This window comes from Anoplopoma fimbria, chromosome 13, assembly GCF_027596085.1.
Source record: "Anoplopoma fimbria isolate UVic2021 breed Golden Eagle Sablefish chromosome 13, Afim_UVic_2022, whole genome shotgun sequence".
Lineage (NCBI taxonomy): Eukaryota > Metazoa > Chordata > Actinopteri > Perciformes > Anoplopomatidae > Anoplopoma > Anoplopoma fimbria.
The window spans coordinates 12,560,193-12,586,084 of NC_072461.1; the positions used below are offsets into that span (position 1 = coordinate 12,560,193).

A 25,892-nucleotide genomic window follows, 5' to 3' on the forward strand; every position below is an offset into this window, starting at 1 on the left:
ATAGTGGGAGCATGAATTGACCTTTATGGAAACGCTTAAGCTCCGCCCCACTTGTTCGTCTCATTCAAGTCACTTTTCTTACTGGCTTTATGGAACGGGCCGCTGTGTTTACTGAATCAGTGGTCGACACAAATAGTTTAGCTTTTCAATAAAATCTCTTTATTTTCTACAGCTTTACAAAATGAAAGGCGCTCCAACGTTTATTGTACACCACGGGACAATACATTTTATGTTTCAAATAAAAACAACAAACATTGATCCACTACTTAATGACATTTGTGTATTGGGTACTGCTCTGTGGCTGCAAAGATAGAAGTGAATCCATCAATGTCTTCAAAACCCAAACTGGTGAACTAGTTATCAAAGTACTGAGAATTTAAGGAATGGCTTCTCGTGGTCACAGTATCAAACACCACGGCTCATTAAGGTTTCAGCTTCTCTTTGGCTCAGGGATTACGCTGAAAGGCTTCCAGGTAGAGTTTAGCATTATGTAAACCCACTGATTGCTTTAAGGGACTGCTGGAAAAATAGAAGCCTCATTTTATTCTTCGGTAAAAATATTGATCCTGATGACCATGTACTGAAGCAAAGCAGCGCTAACGCTGATGGAAGAAACAGCTTGAACGGATAGAAATGGACACCAATAATAAAGTTGTCTTTTGAATGTTGTCTGAAGCAACATTTGAGGCACACGTGAAACACCACCGAGGAAAGAATACACAGAAAGTACAAGATGAGTTTGGTCTCAATACATATTCATAAAGTTCTAGAAACCAACAAATACAAGTAGAGCTATGATGTAAAATAGTTATATTTAGAGGAATGCTACACAAAGTACAAATGCTGTTTGAAATGATCCTCCACACTTTACCAAGGAAGATGAAGAAAGAAATGGAACATTCAGTGAAAAGAGCAGCTCTTTTAATCATCGATGCTGTCCTCATAAAACAAAAGCTTCACAGTTCATAAATAAATCTGCTGCCTGGCAACAGCTGGAATCAGAACAAAGTCAGATGCTGCATTCATGTATTACGGAATGAACAGAGGCTTCCTTTCAGGCAGATGGCCACCGTGTGGCGTTCATGAACAGTAGCTCTGCCTGGTCTGCAGTCAGGGTTCACTGCAGGAGTGAACACTTCTCACAATGATCAGATGAAGATCGATTTATAATTCAAGATTGGAATTAAAGCCATGCGACCAGAAAGGCGGGAGTGAAGAGAGAATGTGTAAGAAGCAGGCGATATGGACTAAATCCTGCATCACAGTGTTTGTCTTTTTCCAATTGCGACGTTTGCATTAATCATCATATGGGACATTTTATATCTGTGTTTGGCAAACATGCAGCAGCAGTCCGACTGCAGCCGGACAGAAATGACAGCTACCTCAGTATACAGGGCAAGCACATGACTAGTACAATGTTCAGGTATAAAGTAGTACTCTTTACTTCTCAGCTGGAGGTACTGGGTACTTTTCAGATTAAGATGTTAGATGTAAAACAGTGGGATCATCTAATAGAATATGAAGCATTGATACATACTGTCCACCAGTATTTGTAGTCGTTCAAATGAGTGCCAGCTTGAATATAAAAAGACGAGGGCAGATTTGTGACGGGTTTATGCCTGTTAATGAATGGCTTAATGAAGTAATTTACTAAGACATAGATAACCACGTAGGGTGGCAAACATCCACCGAGTTAACGTATCCTCCTTTATATGGAGCCATGGATGTTTGTATACATTTAGATGAAGATGCCTCTGAATATCACATCATCCAACCCTGTAATATGCTTCACTTGAACTGAAAGGTTGGGTGGGGGGGTTTTTACGTTTCCTGGATGTGGTGAATGCAGCACGGGACAGTAGAAACATGGCCTGAGGGCGGATGAAGCCCCGTCAGCAGCCTCTGGCTTTATTTCCTGTTTTCAAGCATCAGAGTGGTTCTAGCCAGAGTACTGGATGACTTTATCACACACAGCGTTCCACTCATATCCCTGTAGGAGTCACAGCCAGGAACACAGGGGTCAGCGAGGTCAGGCAGGAGGGCAGCAGGCGGTTCAGACTGGCTGCTCTCAGGGAACGTGCTGCTACAAAGGCCTGCTTTCCCTACAGATACTGGCTTTGTTTCATAGCTGGAAGCCTTAATCATGAGCAGCCGTAATCTGAGGGGATCAGTTTTCAAACACCTCATGAGATTAAGACATTTTGATTCAAGTCAGTCAGGTTGTTCTCAGATGCTGGCGGGAGGTCAGGAGCACAGAAACCTTCCTCTGCCTCTCTTCCAGAAGGCAGTGCAACGAGAACAAGAAGTCAATTAATAAAACAAACAAACAAACAAGGCCACAAAGTGAACTGGGCTCTTGTTGTTTTTCCATGGCTGGTAGCACATAGCAAACACTTGATTGGATCAGTAAAAAGGAGGCTTTTTCCCCATCTGTGGTCTGCGTTCAGGGTTGTTGTTTTAACAACTTCCTGTCACGGAGACAGAAGACGAAGGAATTATCTTGGTGTTGGACCAACCCTGAGATCTTTGTTGCGTTTATACTTTTATCTGCCATATGAATTCATGTGTGTCACGCAGCGGAGGGCCATATAGGCAGAGGATGAGCCTCCGTGTTGAAGACGTACTGGTCTAGGCTGATGAGGTCGGGATCGTCAGAGAAGAGTAGGTACAGATATTTCAGGGTCTCTCCCAGGAAGAAGCTCTCCATCTTGTCTCGGGGGCTCGGGTAGTCCGGGTCACGCACGTTATTGATGGAGGTGTAGCCTCCGGAGGAAACCTGAGGGAAAACACAGGGATTTGTCCACATTCACACAAGCCATTCTCTGCATTTCAGATCCTTACCACCATCACTAACCACCACTAATGTTTGTTTATCGACTCTGAAGATGTGATGGGATCAGGGTCTGTACTAGGAAGTAGGATTTGGTGTGAGCAAAGTAACTTCAGGGTTACCTCTGGGTATTTTGTACTACAATGGAGGTTCACTCCTTACCTGCTAGATCCCCATTGTAACTGATGGTAAACAACTGGACAACATTGGAGATAAGAGCTCAACTTGTATAGAAGTTCCGCCTACTGACCAATCAGAGCTCGGTTCATGGATCATTAGATAATATTACACAAGAAGTTAAAAGTCATAATCCAGACTAAAAGCCGCACAGTTTAAACTGACAGATGCAGAAAGGACAGCTGGCAGTCCGTTGCGGACTGTGAATGTGTAAATTAATAGAAGCAGTGAAAGTAAAAACATGATGTAACTTTGTCCTGTATTGGGTTGTGCACCAATACCTCAACACACCCTGATGCATATCGACATCTTAAACAGGCCCTATTATGCTATTTTCCGGGTGCATATTTGTATCACGACATGCGATAATGCTCATAATCCGCCTTGTTTTTCTCATCCTGGCTGTCCTGCAGCACCTCTTCCCACCCTCTCTCTGAAACGCTCCGTTGTAGCGCTTGCTCCTCCCTCCAGAAAACAAAGTCTGCCCTGATTGGTCAGCTAGCCCGCTCTGTTGTGATTGGTCAACGATTTTCACATCTCTCTCTTTTGTTGTTTAAGGGCCAAACTAGCTGGAAGGAGTTTTAAGTCACTTCCGTAACACTATGACCTCATAATGTTTTAGAAGTGAAGGAGAGAATTCAATGGAGACGTTTCAGGCAGCTCAGGAGCTTCTGAGGGGGAGGGTAACTCCTTTTCGGCGTGGACTTCAGGTTTTACACTCTACGGACCTTTTACATGTAAAAATATATATAACAGACTAAAGGAGAGGGAAAAGTGGAAAGGCGTAATAGGGCCACTTTAAAGAATGGCCTAACACACTTTAAACCAGAGGACTGTCTCTTTTCAGAGCCTGAATCCTTAGCTTTAGTTAACAGAACATCCTGAACCCAGAGGTCTGTCTTCACAGCAGGTCCCTGTAAAGTGCATTTGATAGTGGTGCCGTCACTACAATGGTCCCTATTTATTTAAACAGTTCCACTTGAGTTCTTAAAGCTTCACACTTAAAGGTGTATACAGAGATGTCCCTGCTGTATAGGACCCCTTTGAAAATCATTGGCTCTAACATCAGACAGAGGTTCGGACACAAAAGCAGTACTTTTTCATTTGATCTTGTGATGTCTGCTGTGCAAAGTAAGCGGAATGTGGCTGCGTTACACGAACCAACGTGAACAGATGTTACCAAACCTCATGTGACGGGTCCCCAGAGAGCTGCTATTACAGATCTTTATTTAGTTTGATCCGTCGAGATCAGTGGAGACAGCTGTCATTTTACTGACCTTGGTGTACTTGTTAAAGTTCTGGAGAATCTCCCAGCCCCATTCCCGGTACTTGTGGTCCCTGGTGAACCTGAACAGGTAGAAGAGACTCTCCACTGTCTCTGGTCGTAGGAGGTTGTGCCTGTCTGCAAGCTATCATCACAGTGAATACAAAGAGGACACAAAGAGTCATTTAATTGTTTACTGTCACATTTAGCTGATTTCCTGCATTTCTACTGAAGAACTCTTTCCCCACATCCTCAGATATTATGTATGTGATCAGTGGGAAGGCTGGTCATATTTATTTTATTCCAAAGGTATCTAGACAATGCCCTTATCCACAATTACAAAAAATGTGTTTGTGGGTACAAGTTTCCGACAAAAAGACACTAGTGCATAATTAGGAAAGGACCGTGTCTGTATCCACACCGTCTCTACCTACCTTTACGTCGAGGTCTCGGATGCTGCCCTGATGCATGTTGAAGTGGACGATCTCTGGACTGAGGCCTGTCTCCATCTGGATGTACATCTGGTAGCAGGTCTCCATCAGCTCTTTGGCCAGATCCATGTGATCAGCAGGCAGGCCGTTGTGGGCACCGAGAGCCAGAGTGCCCGGAAGAAAACACACTAGATGGTCCTGAGAAAAAAAACATGTGGTCAAAAGTTACCAGACAGCTGTATAAACAGATATAGTCCACTGTAACCAAGCGGGGTCCCCGAGTTCTGACGAGTGAAGCCAATGCAGAAGGTGTTCCCTGGCTCTCCTCTCCCCAACTATGACTGCCCAACCAGCCCAGTAAATAATACTAATAATACTAATGTGTGTAAATCACTTTGTGTAATCTTTGAAACGGTGCGTCTACAACTTTGTCATGTCATGTTTTGATCACTCACCTCATTGTCCATCACCTTGTAAACCTGTCGTCTGATTTAGGCTCACTGGCTCTAGACTTATGCAGACTAAAGTCAGTCAGGTGAGGCCATCAATGGCAGTCAGTTTACACCAGCCTGTGGTTTGAATTTCTTTGTCCTGATTATTTGCTTTGATTTTCATTTCTTCCAGATGGCAATGTGATTTTTTTGTGTTTATGTGGTGAAAGTGGTTGTGCTCATGGATTTCATATTGAATGGTGATGTGGCTGTACTTATGCAGTTTGTAGGCTTTACAGGCTATAGATTCATATGTTCGAAAATACATTTGACACCACCCTCCATCACAACATAGGCCATTAACCTCCCTTTTTCCGACAGTTAAGAAACATTACAATCTTTCAACAAGTTAATAAATGTATCCGCTGACCGTCAACACAAACTGACCAAGACCCGAACAAACTTGGGAGGAAACATTCAAATTGATTTGCATTGACAGAGCAACGGTTTACAGTTACAAAAAGATTACAGAGCAGCAGGAGAACCTTGAGGATTACTGACCATTTTCGGGCTGAACTGTCCGTGTGAGATCTCTCCAACAAAGGTGAGGCCGTTAGGTGAAGACTTCTGCAACAGGTTCTTCTTAACACCCTCTATTGCCTGCACATAGTCCTCCAAGAGTCTAAAAACACACAGACACTGACACTTCAGGAACAACATTCTGTGTTTGACAGTAATAGGGAAATGAACACACAGTGAAAGACGACAGGGAGTACAGCTCGTAGAGTGAAGAAAGCAACTCTTTTCAGACTTGAATGCTATCAACTAGAAGTTATCGTTGAATACTAAACTGAATTGCGGTTAAAAAGCTGAGTGTATGATAGGCAGGTGTCTCATATAATCAAATATAGGTGCAATTCAACCCGTTCTGCCCAACGGAATTTGAGGATGAGGCTGATGTTACACCGTCATACTACTGTAATGTTAAGTCTGAGCTCATTTCCACTAAGCGTCAAACTAATTCAAATAACTGTTTAATGGAACTTGAAAGTTCAAATAATACCCCGGATGTTTTAAAGATTGAGTGGAGTTTCAAGCTGAAAGCATGTATGACTACATAAGACTTGGAAACGCATAAAAAAGGTGTGGGTATTTGAAATCCTGGACATTTACTTTAAACAATTTAATTTAATTTCAAAATGTATCTCTTTTTTTAAATCATACCTTATTGCTGCCTCTACTTAACCAAGTGTTGATTTTGAAATGCTTTTCATTATTTTATTGATCAATTCTGGATTTAGTAGATCATAGCCTTCACACTCATCCATCCACCTTGATCACATTATTTAACTGTACATCAGCTAAAAAGGAACAACTTACATCTTGCATCATAAGAAACACTTTATAAATACACGTTGTCTTTATTTTCGATAAATTCTAACAAGCCTGAAAACGTCGGGCTGTGTCATCCATCCCAACCAGAGTACCACATGGAGAGTGATAGGTGAGAGGAATGTGCATCCAGCTGCCCCAGGGCTACAGATGTATAGAAGAACACTGTAGACAGTGAGGATGACAGTTTCCTATGTAATATACAATAAAGATTGTTTTTTTCCCCCAAGAACAGCTTTGAAGCAGATTATTGTTAAGGTAATATTTAGTGCCTGAAGCTGAATCAAATATATTCCCTGAATAATGAGTGCATTATTAACTCCTCCTTTGAATGTACATGCCAGCTAATATAGGTCAAACCCAGATGTTACAGAGAAAATTAATTCCAACAGATAACTCAGACATCCAAAGCTGCTTAATCTAAGCCCATGCCCTAGAGCAGTGCTGAGAGTCTCGCTGTCAGTAGGACTGATGAAAGATTACTAAACTGGAACAACAATCCCCTCCAAAGAAACCAAATGCTGCCAGTGCTGAAAAATAGAATAAAGACTTCTGTTTCTGAGGAAGTCCTAAAATCTAGTTGCAGGCTGTTTGGTTTAGCAGCCACACCTGAGAAAGAGAGGAAATCAACAGTCTTCAGAGTGGGACTCAGAGAACAACCTACTGCTCAACGTCAGTAAAACCAAGGAGCTGATTGTTGATTTTAGAAGGAAGGGAGCCGAGACACACACCCTCCGGTCTAAATCAATGGAGCTGAGGTGGAGCAAGTTAACAGCTTTAAGTTCCTGGGAATCAGTATCAAAAAACAACCTGACATGGTCATCACACATCTCCATCCTGGTGAAGAAAGCTCCAAAACAGGTGTGTTTCTTAAAGGGGACATATGATGAAGAACTCACTTGATAGAAATATGAACCTGAAACTGAGCAGGATACGTCCTATTTAAGGAAACTTAAGAAGGCAAAATTATGCACTTGTTAACTTTTACAGAGGCACAAAAGAAAGCATCCTGACTTGAACATTACAAACTGGCATGGGATGTGTACAACACAGGACACAAGCGCTCTACAGCGGGTGATTAAAACCGCCTAGAACAATATTGATACCCATCTACTGATCATCAGTGATATTGGTGAGAAGAGGAGCCTGCGAAATGCTAGAGGGATTAAAAAAAATAAAACCCACCCAGCCAAATCCTGTTCACCCTGCTACTGTCTGGAAAGAGATACAGAAGTATCAGCTGATGAACCACCAGACTGTAGAACAGCTTCTTTCTCAGGCTGTGAGAGACACAAGAAGTCACGTCCTGTCACCACTAATTGGACTAATGACACACAATACAACCACATATTAAAGGAGACACCCAGACTAAGCAGTGATACCTATTTGGACCCGTTTTTCTCTGTGACCAGCATCTAAACCAGTATTTAAAGAACATTAAGGCAAGATCAACATCATAGAAGCAATTTTACAGCGATTTGTTAAATTTCATGGGCTGATGGCAAGACAGCGTACACAAAACAACATATATTAAGTTACAAATTCATAATTTGAGTTTCTTGTGCCTTTAATATGGATAGGTCATGTCTGGCTGAAACCAGATCAATTTAATAAGGTCATGATAAGAACCGATCCACTAAGAGACTGTGCTGAGCTGTTGATGTTGGAGGCTGATTCCAGTGCACACTCTCAGACTGATCTGAGTCAACGCTATAAGTTACCGAGCCCACAGAAAAGGAAGACGCACTGTAGTGATAGGATTGTCTGTTGTAAGGGCGTGGTACAGCATCCTAATGAAGCCGTTTACTTCACCCTGGGGCTTCACTAACATCCCAGACAGATGTCAGTCAGTACTACCAAAACATGACAAGGTGGAGAAAACCAAACAATAAATAGTGGGACAGTTCTTAAGCTTAAGCTAAATAACTATTATCTGCTTGTGAGTGGCATCTGTCATTTCCCAAGGCATGCAACCATATTTCAGCTTTTGAAATATTTAGCCAATTTCTTTTTACATTTATAAAATAAATTGAGTGCTTTAACCACCAAACCACATTTTTAAACAGACCGTAATTATCATTTAATTCAGCAATTAATGTAAAACAATTGCTGCCCACAACGTCTTCCAAGCACACAGCCAGACCAGACGCCACCGAAATCAATGTCGACTTGAGGTAGAAGCTAAGCTAACCCAGCACGGACCTTAGGCCACTCCACATCCCTGCCTCCTCCTGGCTAATGTCCAGTTGCAGGACAATAAGAGGGATGAAATAAGACTTAAGGTGTGACCTTTCAAACGGCCACATTCATTCATGTGTATGTGAATACAGAGTGTCTTTAGCCTGACTCACTGGTCCTCCGTCTTGCCTCCCTGGATCCACTGCTTCAGCAGGTATTCATAGTAGCTGTCTGCTCTGGCTCCCAGTGTGTAGATGCCTTGATGGGTGAACTGTCCGCTGTTGGTGTTGATGAACATGGGAACCAGACCATCCAGCTTGCCGTCCAGCTTGTGGACCTGTTTCATAACCTCAGCAACCGCAGCCTGGAAACCAAGGTCAAAGGTCAGATGAATTAAGTTATGGGGAGTTTTGTGACATTTACTAAGTGACTCAAAATAACTTCACAGTAGGCTTAGGCGGTATCAAGTTAGTACGGTATATCAAGGTATTTAATATAGAACAACAAAACACTTCATTTGCTTTCTACTTATTATTTATTTATATCATATTGTAGGCTTATCAGCCATAATATATTTATGATACTTGATTGAGTGATGTCATTTTGTAGTGGAACTTGATTGGCCTACTTGGGTCTATTTACCTATTGAAGGTGTACTCTCGCCGAAAAAGTTGTTAATAAAACACTGTGCAAGGATTTGTTGTTCTATATTATTGACCACAGTTTGAAGCGGGTTTGGCCCCATTAAGTGAAGACAGGTGACAAATTATAATTATGAAATAGAAAATAGTTAAACAAAACAATAAAGCAAACCCAGAAGCAATAAAATATACCTCACCAAAAATAAATAGACCAAAACTCAGCTCAGCTTTCAAGAAGTGTATTCAATCAAGAGAGCAAAATAATTGGTACATGTGTGTGTTGAGTGTGTGTCCCACAGTCTTAAAGCTCAGTCCACTCAGTAAAGATTCCATTGTTTTTTTACGATCCGATCCGACAATCCCCACAAATGAACAAATCAGGAAATCTAATAACAGTGTCTGTATCTGCCGTTTACCAACAGCGATTATACACAAAACAAACTATATACATCAAGGTACTCACAGTACCTTTGAACAGTTAGTCAACAGTCAAGTCAAGTCTGCAGCATTGGCCTCAAGTCCGAATGACGCCCTGTAACTCCTGGAGAAACTCTTGACAGGGAAATAGAAATCCACCAGATTCTTCCTCCTCCTGACAGACTCCAGACAACTGGCCTCAGCTTTTTTTAAGTTGACTACAATGATGCGGACTATATCACGCAATCTATCAATTATTTATTAGGAAGCATTTCAGATTCTGTTTTAAAAGAGTCCTCACTTATTCTAAATGCATCCAACGTTGTTTTGTGCAATGTTTAATACTCCATCGTAGACAAAAGCTGTCAGAAAGTTTGCCTGAGGTGAGCAATGCATTCAACCGCTGCAAATCAACCCCAGCCAGTCATGAACACATGTTCTGGTCACGCAGCAAAATAACTGGAATACTGGCCAACAATCTCTTCATTAAAGTGACTGTGAGGAACTTTTAACTGGTTATAAGTCTCTTTCTCATACTGATGACTCTATGCCACATACAAACGAGACCATCAGGGAGAAGATTGTCTGTTTCTATATAGTTATTCTTAAAGCTCGTCATCGATGCCACCGGGTCGGATTCTGGTGAAATCAGATGACATCATGCAGTGTCACCAGAAACTCCTTCAGCTCAGACTCCAGCGGGGCCTCCAGCAGAGACCAGTCCACATTGGACCGCTGTCACCTTCGACCTACAGTCTTAATGCTATCCAGTGTTTACTCAAAAAGCAGAAGCCATAGACGATGTGAATAGAGGCGAGGAGGGGGTCTGATTAGAGGTCGTTAACTTTCACTTCATGACGTAGATTAGTCCCAAACGCTCAACTCTATCTCTGAATTGGCTTTGCAAGATAAGGGTTGATTTAAAACAGTAGACGGCGTTTTGAGTCCTTTGAAACACCATGAAATGCTGAATTTTATTACTTACAACTGACATCAAGTTGTGTCAGTAAAATAACAAATGGAAAGCTGAGTGCGTCTCTTTCCGGGCAGACCCTGGAACAACTCGTTTTACATCCTGGTCACTTACCTGGTACTGAGGTTCCTGGGTGAGGCGGCTGAGCTCTCTGAACTCCAGCTGGATGCTCGTTACCTCGGCCACAGTGCTATCTGAGGTCCAGCGGGGAGGATGGGCGATGCCTTTCCCGATGTTCACATCAGAGTAGGGGATCTTGGACGGAGTGTTGAAGGCTGGCATCAGCCTGGAGCCAATGTCCTTCTATAGAGGAAGAATGCAGATTACATGCAGGCATTCGCAGCTAAAAGGCAATGTCACAAATGAACGTGTACAACTACTGACTTAAATAAATTAACCTTGAAATTAGATTTATTATTTATTTATTATTATTAAATGTCATGGTTGTGCAAATCTTTGCCTTGTGTATGTGGTTTGTTCAAGTTAATGTTTGTAATAAAAGGCCAGTAATGCCAAACAAATATCAGTTTAATGTTACAAAAGGTGCTATATGTAGCATTTCTACAGATGAAACCATTAGTCAATTAATCAATTTGTTAATTAACAGAAGATACATCTGTAACAAGTCCAATAAGAGTGTTAAAAACATTTTTTTCTAACACAAACGTCCAAATACTTTTCATGTTCCAGCATATCAAATGTCAAGATTCAGTGTTTTATATATTTTATATATTACCTTTTGGTTTCTAACCCAATACGGACAAATCAAAAAGGACTGATGACGTCACCTGGGGTTTTTCATAACCAACTAAGAAAATACTAATAGTGAAGTAAAACACTTTTCAGGACACATGTGGTGTTCAATTTTTCCAAATGCAACTCAATCTCATCTTGATCACAAACTACTGGAAGCTTAAAAGCAGTTGTTTCTCACTAAAGTTAAAGTTCCATTCTTAGTGTATCACAGCTTTGATCTGAATGTAGACCAGTTGTTGCTATTTGACAGTCTGGGTAACATCTACAGGTGGATGGTAAGGACTCTAAGATGAGAGAGATAAAAAAAAAGGCTAAAGCATATGTAAGGTACATCTGTGTCTGCACACGAGAGGATGCCGCTATCTGCATTCTAGTGAGCTTAAGAACGAGTGCACGTGTGTTGACTCACAGCTTTGTCTAGGAACAGGGTGTCTCCAGTCAGATGGTAGGTGCTCAGGAGGCCTCCCAGGATGCGGATGGTGCTTTCAAATAGGTTGACATCTACGTTCTTGTTAAATGTCAGCTCTGTGGCCACCCACGCCTTCGCTTCTTCAAATTCTGAAAAACAATACGAAATATATACAGTGTCATTTCTAAATGAACCAATATAATTATAAATTGTTTTATAAATCTAGCAGTGTTTCGTTTACCAGCCCATATTAAGGGCAGATGAGGGGGATTAGCACTGGAAAATGTAAGATTAGAGGAGATGTTGAATAGCAGAAGTAAGGGCAAACAATGGTTGTATTTATTAAAGGGGAACACCACCTAAATAGTCAGTTCCAATATGTTAAGTCCATGGCATAAGAAAGTTCAACCATCATTTTTAAACATGAGCTTCTCTCTCTCTTAGTCTCAAACATGACTTATTGATAGCTAAAACCTTAAATTCAGAAAGAGGTCAGACACGTTTTAAGAACTGTTAATAAAAGCTGCTAATATGTTTTTCACACAACAACATAACTGTTTAGATTCCCAATATGTGGTCAGTTTACAACAACGCTTATTTGGAATTTTGCTGCAATTTCTTTGGAGATGTTTCAGAGCTACAGAAACACACTGCAGAGAAGAATGCCTAAAAATGGCTCATTCAGCATACGGTTGTATTAACGCCACCCTCTTGTGCCACTTCTGGTTGCAAAGGCACAACCATCCCGTATCTGTAACCGCTTGTCTAATGCAGCGTTGTGGGGGGCTCGAGCCGATCTCAGCTGATATATGAAGGGGCAGTGCGAACCACAACTATACTGTGCACCCTGTGTTCGCTGTCTGTATTTCTGTATTTGGTTGTGTTCTTTTTATTTGGATCATATTTCTGTGCAGTGCATTGAGTAAGTATAAAAGTCCAGGGATCTGTACATAAATTAAAAGGAATTCATATATTATCGAGGTCAAAATGGGCCACATGTACATTTGGGACGATTACTTCCATAAGAGAGGAGGGAAGAGTTCAGCTGGTTTACATGGGTGTTGACTCCTTACTCCATTATATTCCACTGATTTACAGGGCCGATCAAAGAAACGCACGACAGGGTTGGGATAAACTTCCTTTATATTGTTATTAACAAAATGTGGAGAGATCAGAACAAATTCAAATTATTATTTTTTTCAGCCATGTGGGATTTTTTGCATTCAATTTCATTTTACATATGTTTGAAAACATATGAAACCTTAGCTCAAACTAGTAATGAATTAGATTTTGTGTTGTAATTGTAATTGGGCTTGAGTGTGGCACGCCCACTCTACAGCGCCCCCTAATTATGTTGAGCCTTTGAACGCATTGTTGTTAAAGTAAAATGTCATATTTCTAAAAGTTGCATTTGTTATCATCTTGATCTGATTTATACTCACATTGCTGTTTGGATAATGGACAGCAGAGGTGCTGGCTCAAAAAAGTTGAGAAACATTGTTTTACAGCAATGACCTGGTCAAGGGGGAAAGTTCAAAGTTGAAAGGCACAAAGGTCAGCCTACCTGTTTTAAGCCCCATGATCCACATGGTATCCAGGGCATCGATGAGCGTCAAACCCAGGCCAAACCACTCACTGTAGGACTTGGAGAGGGGCCTGAGCTCATCGTGGCCCCAAGCAAAGTCTTTATAACCCTTCCATGAATGTAGGAAAGCTTCCTGCACCGCCTCCAGCATACTAGCTTCTGGGACACAACACACACAAGATGCCCAGTTATTATCCCATCCAAGTCTACAGAGTGACTCGGATACAAAGGACTGAAATGTTGTAATCATAATCTAAAGTGGATATTACACTCAAACACAGTCATGCCTTCTAAACACTGTGATACAATTGTTTTTATTGTTAAAAACAGAAAGCAGTAAATATAACAGCACATACCTGACTTGATACTACTTGATAATGTTCCTTTTTGGGTGGCAGGTGAATTCTCCTTATTTTCCCCATCCCTGGTGCCGTCTGTGGCCTGGCCGGTGTCGATCACTGCCCCACGCCAGCTGAAAGTCACCACAGGATTAAGAAACAATAAAACAAATACGTGGAAAAAAAAAACTAACTTTAGTAGAGTCTCACCTGATGACCCCCTCCTCCTCCCCTTCTTTCTTGCTGTCAACTGCCTTGTTCTCAACCACTGTGTCTGAAGTGTTCCCCTTCTTCTGATGACGATTCCCAAAGACTGGCGGTCCTCTCTTATTGGATAATTTCCTCTGTGACAAAGGGGCGACATAAACAACCTTTTTAACCAGTTAGATGAATGGTGCTCCAAGCGAACGGCCACCGATCCTTATTGGCTGATATTTGCTCCAACAGTTTGATGGATGGTCTCCCTAAAGGCCCTGACACACCAGGCCGACGGTCGGCTGTCGGCCAATCAAATGTGAGAAGCTGCTGAAATATGGTTCTTTCTTCGGCATTTTAGGCTGCTCCGAGTAGCTGTACCGTAGCACCACAAGGAGACAAGCATTCAAATCAAAGCGGCGGGTTGTGAGCAAACAACGGCTCACTTGACTGCAGTCGGTCTGAGGCAGGCGAGCCGCACAATAGCAATAGTCGAATAGTAGCTGCCGAGCTGAGCGACACCACAGTCACAGTGGCACTCTGTCGTCAGTTGAGAGACTCCCTCGATTCACTGTCGGCTACGCGACGGGAGCCACTGACAGAAATAACTTACAATTAACATTTGAAATGATGAAGCCACTGTAGTGATGATGATTATTTTGCTCAATTGCCTCTCGGGTCTGTAAAAAAAAAAACTCAGCAGAAGAGGAAAAAGTTTTCTGTCCCTTTTATAAAGTCTGTGCTACCCTTCAAAGAACAGAAGCAAAGAAATGGAAACCTGGGAGGTTTGCTCTGGCAGTGGCGGTTGGCCCGGTTGGATAGGCTCAGGCAGCACATGAGGGCTGACGGGCCGCAGGACGCTATTAGGGTCTTGGACTCCATCTGAAAGGCCTTTAAAACACAGAAAAAAAGATGGAGTATCAAAGTATTACAATGGTGCAGTAACATAGTTCAAGGGGGGCAGCCTGGCCTAATGATTACTGATGGACACAGGTTAGAACCCCACAAAGTGATAAATGGTCAATATTCACCTTTGACAAAGAATATTCTACTCTGTTGGCATTCAACAAGTCCAGCTACCAGGAGGCTCTGACAGCAAGCCAGTGGATCAGGCTCATGACAGGACTGAACGATACTTCCTCATTCTCTATAAACTTCACTCAGTATTGGGATGTCAGGGGTATTGTTTTATCTTATTGATAATTTAGATTTGTTTCCAGTTAAATGTTACTGTTTTATTATATGGTGACTTTGCTCTTCTAAACATTACTGTTCAATTCAACCCATGTTCATTATTTTTTAAATAAATATCAAAAAAGTAATTATTTAGTAATGAAAAATAAATGATAAAGATACCACTAAAGAAGAGAACAATATGGGCAATCAATAAGAGTAGTAGTATGGAGTTGGAATGATAGCCATCCCTAACCATGGGAGATGTTTAATGTGTAGCAGCCTTACCTCTGAGGTGTTCAGTAACAAGTGGATAGGAAACAACTCCACAGATAAACAGGAGGACGAGGATAAGGCTCCGCTGCAGCCTGGACAGCTGCTTCCATTTCTGTAGACACACAGAAGAGAGGAAGATTGGAGAATAACCTCTATCCAGCTCCTGCAGAATCTCCATTGTCAAAAATGAGCAGGCTTTTTCTGGCCCGAACAAACAACCAACAGGTCTCATCACTCAAACTGAATGAATTTTGACATCTAGTGATGCTATTAAGTTTTGAACAGAAAAATACATGTAGGGCCCTCTGATGTTTTGATCGTGTGAGGTACAGCACTGAACTGAATTATTTTGTGCTTTCACAAGACCTTTCCATAACAGACCCTGCAACTCAGTGAAGCCAGTGACAGCTGAACACTATGCTCTGCTAAAGCACCACTGTAGACTGGGGCCTGGGTAACATAACAGTTACTGTTGCCTTTCTGTCTGACACATAATAACAGTACCATTAATGGTATTGAATTACCAATGTTGTTGGTATTGAGACTTTCAAAAACAACAGTTTCACTGGTCAAAACACTTGACTGTCCCGCTTGCTGCACACAAAGCGAGTCAAAAATAATTGTTTATTTCTTCTTTTTTTTTTAGGTTGATGACTGGAATGTTGCGGTTAACCAATTTAGCCATAATTGTGGTTGTATCTAACACAGTTTCTTAACCGTAGGAATTGTAGAAGCTACAATATCTAGGATTCCTGCATCCGATTGTTGCCCTGTGAAAATGAGTCTCGCAAGACACGTTGTTAGACTTCCTAACACTAGCTCTAAGGAGCGTATCATTAAATCATTGGTTTATCTATAAAAATACAATCTTTTATTTCCTAATCACTTGAATTGTGTTTTTTTTATATATGCAGATAACCACTATAGATTACTTTAACAAAGTAAACAGATCTAAATTATGATGATAATACATATCTTAGTTAATAAGCTACTGACCTATTACAAATATTTGTATTCATAATTGTGAGGAATGCAATTTCCTCTGGCAAAAATTTAGTTATTTAAAAATGTTATATAGTGACATCCTGACGTCATAAAATGTGATGACAGAAATTTAAAGCTTCATTCCTAAACCTTCATAGTGGATTAAATACTAGAAAAACACATTCGATACAGACCAACTTCTTTTGTTCCATTTCAATGCTAAGCCTGCTAAGCCATGCATAACTTTGATTCACATAAAACGCCAACATGAAAATTTAGAGGCCATGTTCCCACATTATAAAGAGTGAAATTGACCTTCTGCTAGGCCTGCCTAAAGCTGTTGCTCTGTCAAGTTGTCAGAGCTCAATAGCATGGAGCCCACACTGTCACTAACTGCACTCCCTGAGGAAATGTTATAGTTTTGAGAAACCAAAAAAGCAATTTCAGAGAGAGGCAGACAGAAGGGTCTACAATATGTGGTTAAAGGATATATCCAGGATGAAAACAGGTAGAAAAGATAAAGATAGAAGCTAAAGCCTACAGATCACAGTGTAAAAGTGAAGACAGAAGACAATGCAGTTAAGGAACAACACTCTTCCTGTAAAGCTGGGTAGGTCTTTTAGCACTGTTAGAATATTTAGAAAAAAGAAGTAACACATTCAATATTAATCAACTTTGAATAAACAAGCCAAGCTTCAGGCCTCTGCAGCGCAGCATATGTTCTGCAGCGGGCAGACAGCGGTTCTTTGGCTGTAGTTCACTTTTGCTGCTGGATGCTGAAATACAGTTCTGGTCACCATTATTGTTACCCTTGAAATTGTTGCATAACCTCTACAACATCTTCAGAAATTAATGGAAATGTACCATATACGATCATAAGAATATTTGAATGGCATGTTTGAAGTAGTTTTAACAAAAAATATTATGACTGCCTGCAAACGTTTCCTGTATCTATCAGCTTCTTGCACCTGCCAGCTGGCAGTTTCTCCCAATCTTCCTTTGCAATTTGTTCAAGCTGTCTTTAAGGATTGCAGGATTATTTCCCCAATGGCAGATTTCCGCTCTCTTTTAAGATTTTCAATGGAATTGAGATCAGGACTCATCGCTGGCCAGTTTAAAACAGTACATTTTTTCCTATTCAACCACTCGTATGCTTTAAGATTTGCTTGGGTCAAACATGTTGCTAATAGATTACACCATTAGAGACATTAAGAGAAATGTTGCTAATAGACTAAACTATTACAGATATGAAGAGATATGTTGCTAATAGACTAAACTATTAGAGATATGAAGAGATATGTTGCTAATAGACTAAACTATTAGAGAGATGGAGAGAAATGTTGCTAATAGACTAAAATATTAGAGAAATTATGCTAACAGACTAAAATATTAGCGAGATAATTAGGAATGTCGCACACAGACTAAACTATTAAAGAGATGGAGACAAATGTTGCTAATATGCTAAACTATTGGGAGGCGAGGGGAAGGCCCACTCTTATTTTCTTTAACTGTGTAGCATGAAAGCATGGTGGATTAGCAAGCTAACTAGCAGACGGCTAGCTACTTAGCTAGCTTGCTAGTTCCGCAATGCTTTCAAGCAACACTGGTTGCAAAAAATGATCAGAACAAAGTTGTAACTTATCTGTTATTACCAATGGGCTTTCCTACACTGTGACAAGAGTGTGTGGATGAAGAATTAGCGGCTATTCACATATTGAGTTTAGAAACGCGTGGAAAGTGCCAGGCGCACCACTTTCATCATTTAGTCCAAGGTGGTTTGAGGGGGCAGCGCTTCTGTCGTGCCTGCCGTTACTAAGTAACCAAAACGTGAGCGCTATGATTACGATTAAGATTTAGCAGTAGGCATCACTTACTTAGCTGTCAAACCAAAGATAAATGAAGCAGAAATCCTGAGAACCTGAGTAAGCTAGGCAGACACACAGCTGGAAACCTCACAACTATACTAATTGCCACAGTAGAAACTTATTATGTAGTGCTACAATGTTTTCCTCTGAAGTAGAAGTACACATTTAGTAGTAGTTGAGTTGCATATTTTTTAAGAGCTTCGGGGGGTTTGTAGAGTTGTTCTGATACCAGTATTGCAAATGCTTCTGATACAACCATAAAATGTTGGATATGGTATCAGCGGTTTAGCACTCAGGTGCACACAATTTTCCCTGTTTATGCTACATTGTGAACAACAAATCTGTGTCTGCAGGAGGAGAGCTGGTTAACTGTTTTTTTTCCCATTATAGACAATCATTTATTTCATATTAATTTGAATTGTGTGTTTTAATGCAAATAACCACAATAGATGGCATAGCCGACCACATAGATGATGAAAACCGCCAATATCAACCTTTCATCTGCCTTTGTCCGTTCCTACCACATCAAAACAGGAAGGCAGTGGTAAAGTCTGCTTCTTTTTTGATCGGCTGCCTGGGCCAACTGTGACACTGACAAGCAGTGCAACTCTGTTCCTGGCGCTGAAATGTTGAGAATATTTTAAATTTTATAAAGGCATATATATATATAGAGTTTGGTTTTTTTCAATGCACTGGTAGATAGTTGCTCAGTATAGGGTGATAGGCTGGTTCAGATACTGGAATTGGGTGGGAAACAACTTTAGCATTTTGTAAGTTATTTCAGGGTACAAAGAGCTAAAATAGTAACATAATTCAATATTTTATATATCTAAACATCATAACACCTCTTAAGCTGTTTGGGGCCCTTTTAGTCAGAGCCCCAGGCCAAGGCTGCCTTTCTTCCCTAACATTAAAGTCTGCCTGTGGTGTTTTTTCCTAAACCAGAGTGTATTTCATTGGTGTTTGTGAGGATCTATGACTTGTGTGTGTGTGTGTGTGTGTGTGTGTGTGTGTGTCAACTATGTCATGTCGGGTGTGTTGCTGAGAACCAGAGGAAACTCTGTGTCAAGTGTGAAGTTGTTTGTATGAGCGGTTCTCCAGAAAGCAGCAAGCAGCAACCAAACACCAAAGGCCTAACATTCAGCCCGCTCTGAACGGGCATGATTTAGACAGGAACTGCACTAGTAGCTCAAAAATGCAATATTGCCATCTATTTGTCAAATAGACAAATAAACATAAACTCTAAATTAGAATTATAGACGTCTCATTAACAATACTTTTTCATCCTTTTTCACTGCATTGTCACTTTTCTTGTACAACCTAACCCTTAAGAGTAGATTTTAAGTAATGTTTCATCATAAGCCATCAACTCTGCATTACAGCACAAAAAAGAAGAGGACCATGCACTCTTCAGAGCCACAATATCTTTTTTTCCATTTCTTGGCAAATATCAGTAAATAAATCCAGCATGGGCAAAAGAGGAACACAAGTGTTGCCATAATCAGGTCTTAGGAGAGTTGGGGAAACGAGAGCACCAGAAGACGAGAGGAGAAGGAGGAATGCTGTACCGAGGAGCTCAGAGATGCCACTCACCCTCCAGCAGGACTGCCTCCTCCACTGCTTGCTGTTATTGTAACGTCCACCTCCTTGTCCAGAAACGCTGATAGATATATAGTCCTGTCGAGATGGTGGGTGCATGTCTGTTACTCAGCCCTGCAAGACGAGACAATAAAGAGCAATGTGAGAGAGAGCAGAGCTGAGCTGGATGGAGATGATGACTTCCTGTAAGTCGCTTTGGATAAAAGCGTCTGCTAAATGACTGTAATGTAATGTAATGTAATGATGATGTGGTGGCATTGTCCCGAATAGCTACATGTTGGTGTTTGCACAGCCCAGCTAGCCGTAAAGCGATCATCCGGTCCGCAAACACCTCCAACGCCAAGTGTTAATCAACAGGCTAATATCATTGATAGTGTGAACCTAGCCACATGTTAACTGGTTATCGATACACATGTGTTTTTCAGTCGATATAACTTATGCAGGAAGTACTGGCTAAATGTGAACCGTAACAACATACCGACGTTATTTCACCTTTTCATACAAATAGTAAACGCCGGTGTAACGTGAAGGTTAGCCCACCCAGCTGTAGCGGCGTACGGTAGCCGCCACAGCTGGGTGGGCTAACCTTACGCTGCCTACGCGTCACTGGCTCGGAGTAATGTTTTGGCGGATATACAGCCCAACTTTGGACCGAGGCATGGCATGAGGCCTGCTGGAACAGACACTACGGGTAACAGCGGAGCTTCCTGTCTGAGTACCGTCTCAACAGAAACATTATGGTTGAGATAAAACGTTTTTTTCCGGGGACTTAATTGTCATGCAGGGGAAAAAAGATGTAGCTGACATTACGTTACCTTGTAAACCGTCTATGCTTTTGAAGTATCCAGCGTTATCGTCCAATTAGATGAACAGCCAGTTTAATCCATCCGTACACCAGCAGGGTAACGTTAACAGCAGGCAAACCTGCTGGAGCTCGACGTTAGTGAAACAGCGGCGGGGGTCTGTATGTATAAACAAGTCACGGGTACTTTCACCGGATTGCGCAATCCTTCCTTTGATAACTGTTACACAGACGAGGAAAACCATTCCTGCTCAACATCATTCACTTGTAGCTGAGGATGTCCCGCTCACTGTCAACAAATGTGATTCAGGTGTACCCATGCTGCCTTCAGGGACTACCTCGAAATATCCTAAACACCACGCTCTACTAGTTTAACGCTACTATGATCTGTGAATGATGTGTTTAAAAATAAATACATTAAAAATGCTCCTTCCTTGTTAGGCATTTGATTGTAATGCTTATTCGATTATGTTAAACATATTTATATAAGAGTTACAAATTCTTCAGGTCCACATTTGTGATAGAGGAATCAATATAGTGCCATTTGTAATATTTCCACAAATAATGAATTAATGCATCAATATTTCAAACATTTCATTATCAGTAAATTGATTAATACTAATGTCACCGTTGCAGACTAAAAACCCATATGTTCAGACTGCAACTTGGCCCATAAAATGAACATACACATAATAAACTCTGTAGTATTCTTTATTTTATTTTTTTGTTATGGACCCAAGTGTCAATGAGTAAATATAGTACTCGAAGCAGTTCAGCATATTTGCTGAAGTTGACGTACTTGCACAATTCTTGCGATATGGGTTCGTAATCACACTTTGTTGTAAGTCACTTTGGATAAAAGCATCAGTTAAATGAACTTAAGATAATGGAATGTTAAGCTCGGTTCCTTGAGTGAAAACAGTATGAAGCCAAATGGATTTTAAATGAATTTAATTGATGAGGCACAACATAGTAACAAATGTAACTTACAGTAAGATACAGTTGTAGCTTGGGGGTAATGAACCCTCCAAGTCTGTGGATACCTACAGCCATGCAGGACCATATCAAACTTAAACAGCAAAATTACCTCATTTACTGTAGGTTAAAGCTGCACTAATACATTAACACAAGAACAATGGATCAAATGACTATATGTAAAATGAGGAGTCAAAACAACTGACAAACACACAGAGAATGCTCACCAGACTGCAGTTCCCCTCAACTCTGCAGAGCTCTTTGGCCTCTTTTAGCACAATATTTTGGATTTCAAACTCACAACTCCTGTTACCATGGGCCCAATTTTAGGCAGCAGGCGGCTGTTTCCAGCAAAAAAGCTCTGACAAAGCCACTGTACACTACCACACCAGCATCAAACAGCAGCCAGACACATTGCTGGTGAACACAGCGGAGCATTTAGCAGATGAGTCAGATATTTTCCTCAGGAATTGGTGGAAATCACAACAAAACTAAAAAGGAGTCGATATTGGCCTCCCATTCAGGTGTACACAAATACAACTCCAAATGAATGCTAATATTGCAATAGGCAACAGTTTACTTCCCCATAACAACTCTAAGGTGACAATATGTTATTGTTGTGTTTTCAGCATGTTCTGCCCATTAATGCATCTGTAAATGATGTGGAGCAATGGTGAAATCTTTAAATCAAAAAAGAAAACTGGATCAAAACAACATGAATGAAGAAGCTTGAAAACAATAAGAAACTCAACAGGAAGCATCTCATGATGGAGATGCACAGAGATGGCTAGACGTAGACCACAGGCAATGACACATAAACTAAATAAAAATATCTACAATAGCCACATGAGGTATTTACAAAAGTTACATTTTAAATATAGGTTCAAGGTTCAACTAGTCTTATTAACAGGTGTCTAGGATCAAAAACTCCAAAGAATTGTGCACACTGTCACATGGAAAGAGTCCCCATCTGGCACCTTCTGATTGGTGGACTCATCCTGGGTTAGATTTATACATCTGTAAAGGTACAGTTTGACAAAAAAATGTACCCCATGGCAATGACAAGAAACATCATTAATAAAGGGAGTATACAAGGGACTGACATTGTACATAATTCAAATCAAATAACAACAGCAAAGGGACTATGGACTATGAACTGAACTATTTCCTGTCAGTCTCTGCTGTAGTTTCTAGCATTATCTCATTATGAGGTCAGCAGTTAACAGGACTGATAAAAGCTCCCCAATAAACAACAACATGGTCCCTGAGACACAAGGCACAACCCCGCCAGCTCTTTCTGCAGCTGTGTTGCTGAAGTTTTGCAGTTGGTTACATTTCCTCATGGGCCCATAATTCCTAGCATTACTATTGTAAACAATGACTTGGAGCGAGTAAAGTTATAACAGCATATGTTAAAGTCTGAAATGATGAGCTCCTTTTAGTTCTTCACAGGGTTTCCCATGTTAAAACTAGAGTTTCCAGCTGTTTGAGGAAATGACTGAGTTTAAAATGAAACTGTTAATTTGTGAGTTGTTTGCATAGATTTACATCTTCAGTAGGAACCAATGGATTTTGGGCTGGGAGCCACTGACAGATTAAAGATGTAGGAAAGTATTGAGAAACATTACCATTTTTTATGTTGATCTCCTTAAATGTGGATATTAAAGAAGTGTGACACACCTTAACCATATTTCAACCAAAACATGCCAATACCAATACTGATTTCAAATACAGTTGGAGGATTGATTTAGTAGTCTTGGGTGAGGTTGTCTTAAACAAAACAACTCTTGTTTTGAAATAAAGATCAATCATATGATTGGTTGATAAATGTTAATCCAATTCCTTGTTGGACTCCAAAGCATAGTATTCTGATTGTAATGTAAAGGCACTCGAGTTATGCAGCGGTTAATCATGTCCATCTGATTCCAGAAGTACCGGACACCCAAGAGCTAAAGGAACAGTGTGTAAGATTTAGTGACATCAAGTGGTGAATTTGCAGATTGCAACAAACTAAACACCCCTCTGCTCACCTCTCTCTTTTACAAGCATATCAAAGAACTACAGAGGTCTTCAGTAAGGGATAAGTTTTGTTTAAGATTCTAATACTACTAGGAGATACTCTGTTCTTCTTCATGACTAAATAATTACTTTAAAAACATATATACACTAACAATAAGGAGTGTAGTTGTTGTATTAATCTTCAGTTCACCTGGTTCACTTCACTGTCTCCACCGCAGCCTCTCCGTTCTGTGCTGACTTTGTTCCATGTGTGTTTGTGTCTATGTGCGTGTGTAGTAGGAGGAGTTCAGCCCCACACAGAAAGCAGAGGAGATGCTGCAGCATGATCAAATCACACACAACATTAGAAAGTACTAATAAAAAGTTAAAAAAGCTTTTCAATACTCCTGTCTTTAATAATTTAGCATTTTGGCCCGTTTATTACTGTGTTTGGGTTCCCATCCCTATCTTCAGGTAACGTAGAAACATGAAAGGTTCTCTCTAGAGCCAGTGTTTGGTTTGTCCCCTCTAGGCTGCTGTAGAAACATGGAGGTGCAACATGTCGGACTCAGTGGAGAGCGGCTACCTATGTAGATATAAATTGCTTTTTCTAAGCTAACCTAAACATAAACATTCTTAGTTTAATATCATTATACACTAATGAAAACATAGTAATGAATATTATATTCCATTTCTGCCAATAAATCACCTAAATGTTACACACTGTTCCTTTAAGGGCTCAGGCACACATGCATTTATAACAGCACCATTTCATCAAAACCAGTAGTTTTCATTGCAAAGTCTATTAATGTGGTGCTTATGTACAGGGTTGAACTGTGACTTGTGAATTTGGGCTTTTGGACCGATTGAAAACTATCTTGACATTGCTGACCTTTGAAGCATCAGAGAGAACGGGACCAAAAAGAGAGGAAGTTGTCATGTTAACTTTGCTGCATGACCCATGAGTTGTCATTTCATCACCACCACATATGTTGTCAATTGCACAATGATCAAGTAAAAACGGACCTGAATCAAAATTAAAATGATAAATGAATGATGAGCATTTACATAAATAGGCAGGTTTCAAAAACACCAAACCAAAATGTACAAAATATAGTTAATGCCAGGTTCAAAATATCCCTGGTCTAAAAAGTGGAGATGCCAACAGTCAGTGTGTAAAAAGGAAAGCTTCAGAGAGGCAGAGAAACTCTTTCTCCTGGAGGATCATCAGCTCACTTTGTGTCTTTTGTCCTCACTGTTGAGTTGGTGAAAACGGTTGAATTCCCAATACGAGCAACAAAATCACCCAATACATCCAAAATAACAACTCTGAACTCCAAATAAATGATAAATCAAAAATGATGTCTTGTTATAAAGACGGTACAGAAACACATGGTAAACCATGCAGAAGCAATCACGCTCAGAGACAGAGGCTTCCTAGCTGAAGCATGCTGGTCCTACACTGAAGCCAAACTCCTGGGTCACCTCTCTGTTTCCAAACACTGCCAGATCCCTGAGAGGCAGCAGTTGGAGATCTTCACTTTCAAATTGAAAAACTGATTGGTGGGCTCCTGGCTCCAGCTGCTCCGACGGCTGTGGAGAGAGAAACAAGGGATTCTCTTTTCTGTTTCTTTGTCCTTGTTTGTTTTAGCCATGCTCTACTGGTGGCAATGTCAGTCCACTGAATGGACTAAAGGAGCACTTTTGTATTTTTCCCATGTTTCTGTGTCTAACTGACTAATAGGAACAACAATGTCTGAAAGAGTTCCAGTACTGAAGGAGAGCGCTGCACACGGTAGCCACTCACAGGCTGCAATACAGTGCTATTGGGGAAAGCTGCTCGGTCAATAAAACCCAATACAAGGGCTTAATTTGGCCATGATTGGTCTGACGACATTATATGGACAGAGTCTCGTTTAAGGAGTGACTTGTTTGCTGGAAAGGTGTGTTTCAGACAGGAAGGGGTTTGCTGTGCTGGATTACTGTAGCTTAGTTCAGTGTTCACTAAAATATTTCATGGCTGAATATAACTATGATATAAACGACGTAGATGAGGTATCTGTAATGGATGGCCCTTTATATTTATTTGAGACAGAGTATACAGATAATCAGATTTCACATCGAGACTTCTCCTTGTGCCAGATTTGGACACACTAACAAACTGAATGGATCAGCGAAAGTTATATATATAAGTTAATATATT

The 25,892-nt window shown here is 40.7% G+C and overlaps 1 protein-coding gene across 2 annotated transcripts; it reads right to left on the minus strand.

Moving 5' to 3' along the window:
- Window positions 1–136: 136 nt before the first annotated feature.
- On the minus strand, window positions 137–21,036 carry man1b1b (mannosidase, alpha, class 1B, member 1b). 2 transcript variants are annotated; one of them, XM_054610773.1, is made up of 14 exons: window positions 20,730–21,036; window positions 19,909–20,028; window positions 15,479–15,578; window positions 14,796–14,908; window positions 14,033–14,166; window positions 13,841–13,956; window positions 13,464–13,640; window positions 11,900–12,048; window positions 10,849–11,037; window positions 8,877–9,067; window positions 5,695–5,815; window positions 4,706–4,900; window positions 4,285–4,416; window positions 137–2,776 (listed from the first exon to the last, which is right to left on the minus strand). In XM_054610773.1, the coding sequence occupies exons 2-14, from the start codon at window positions 20,011–20,013 to the stop codon at window positions 2,570–2,572; spliced, it is 1,929 nt and encodes a 642-aa protein (XP_054466748.1). In that variant the 5' UTR covers window positions 20,014–20,028; window positions 20,730–21,036; the 3' UTR covers window positions 137–2,569. The 2 variants fall into 2 exon arrangements, with proteins under 2 accessions (XP_054466748.1, XP_054466747.1); XM_054610772.1 differs by having other exon boundaries at window positions 13,464–13,643.
- Between the last annotated feature and the right edge of the window lie 4,856 nt (window positions 21,037–25,892).

Bases quoted from the DNA above. Each gene is read 5' to 3' on its own strand.
- man1b1b (XM_054610772.1), bottom strand. From the start codon at position 20,013: ATGCACCCACCATCTCGACAGGACTATATATCTATCAGCGTTTCTGGA. The intron at 15,579-19,908 runs GTGAGTGGCATC...GTGTGTCTACAG, and splicing joins GGAGGCAGTCCTGCTGGAGG to AAATGGAAGCAGCTGTCCAG. The intron at 12,049-13,463 runs GTAGGCTGACCT...ATTGTTTTTCAG, and splicing joins GATCATGGGGCTTAAAACAG to AATTTGAAGAAGCGAAGGCG.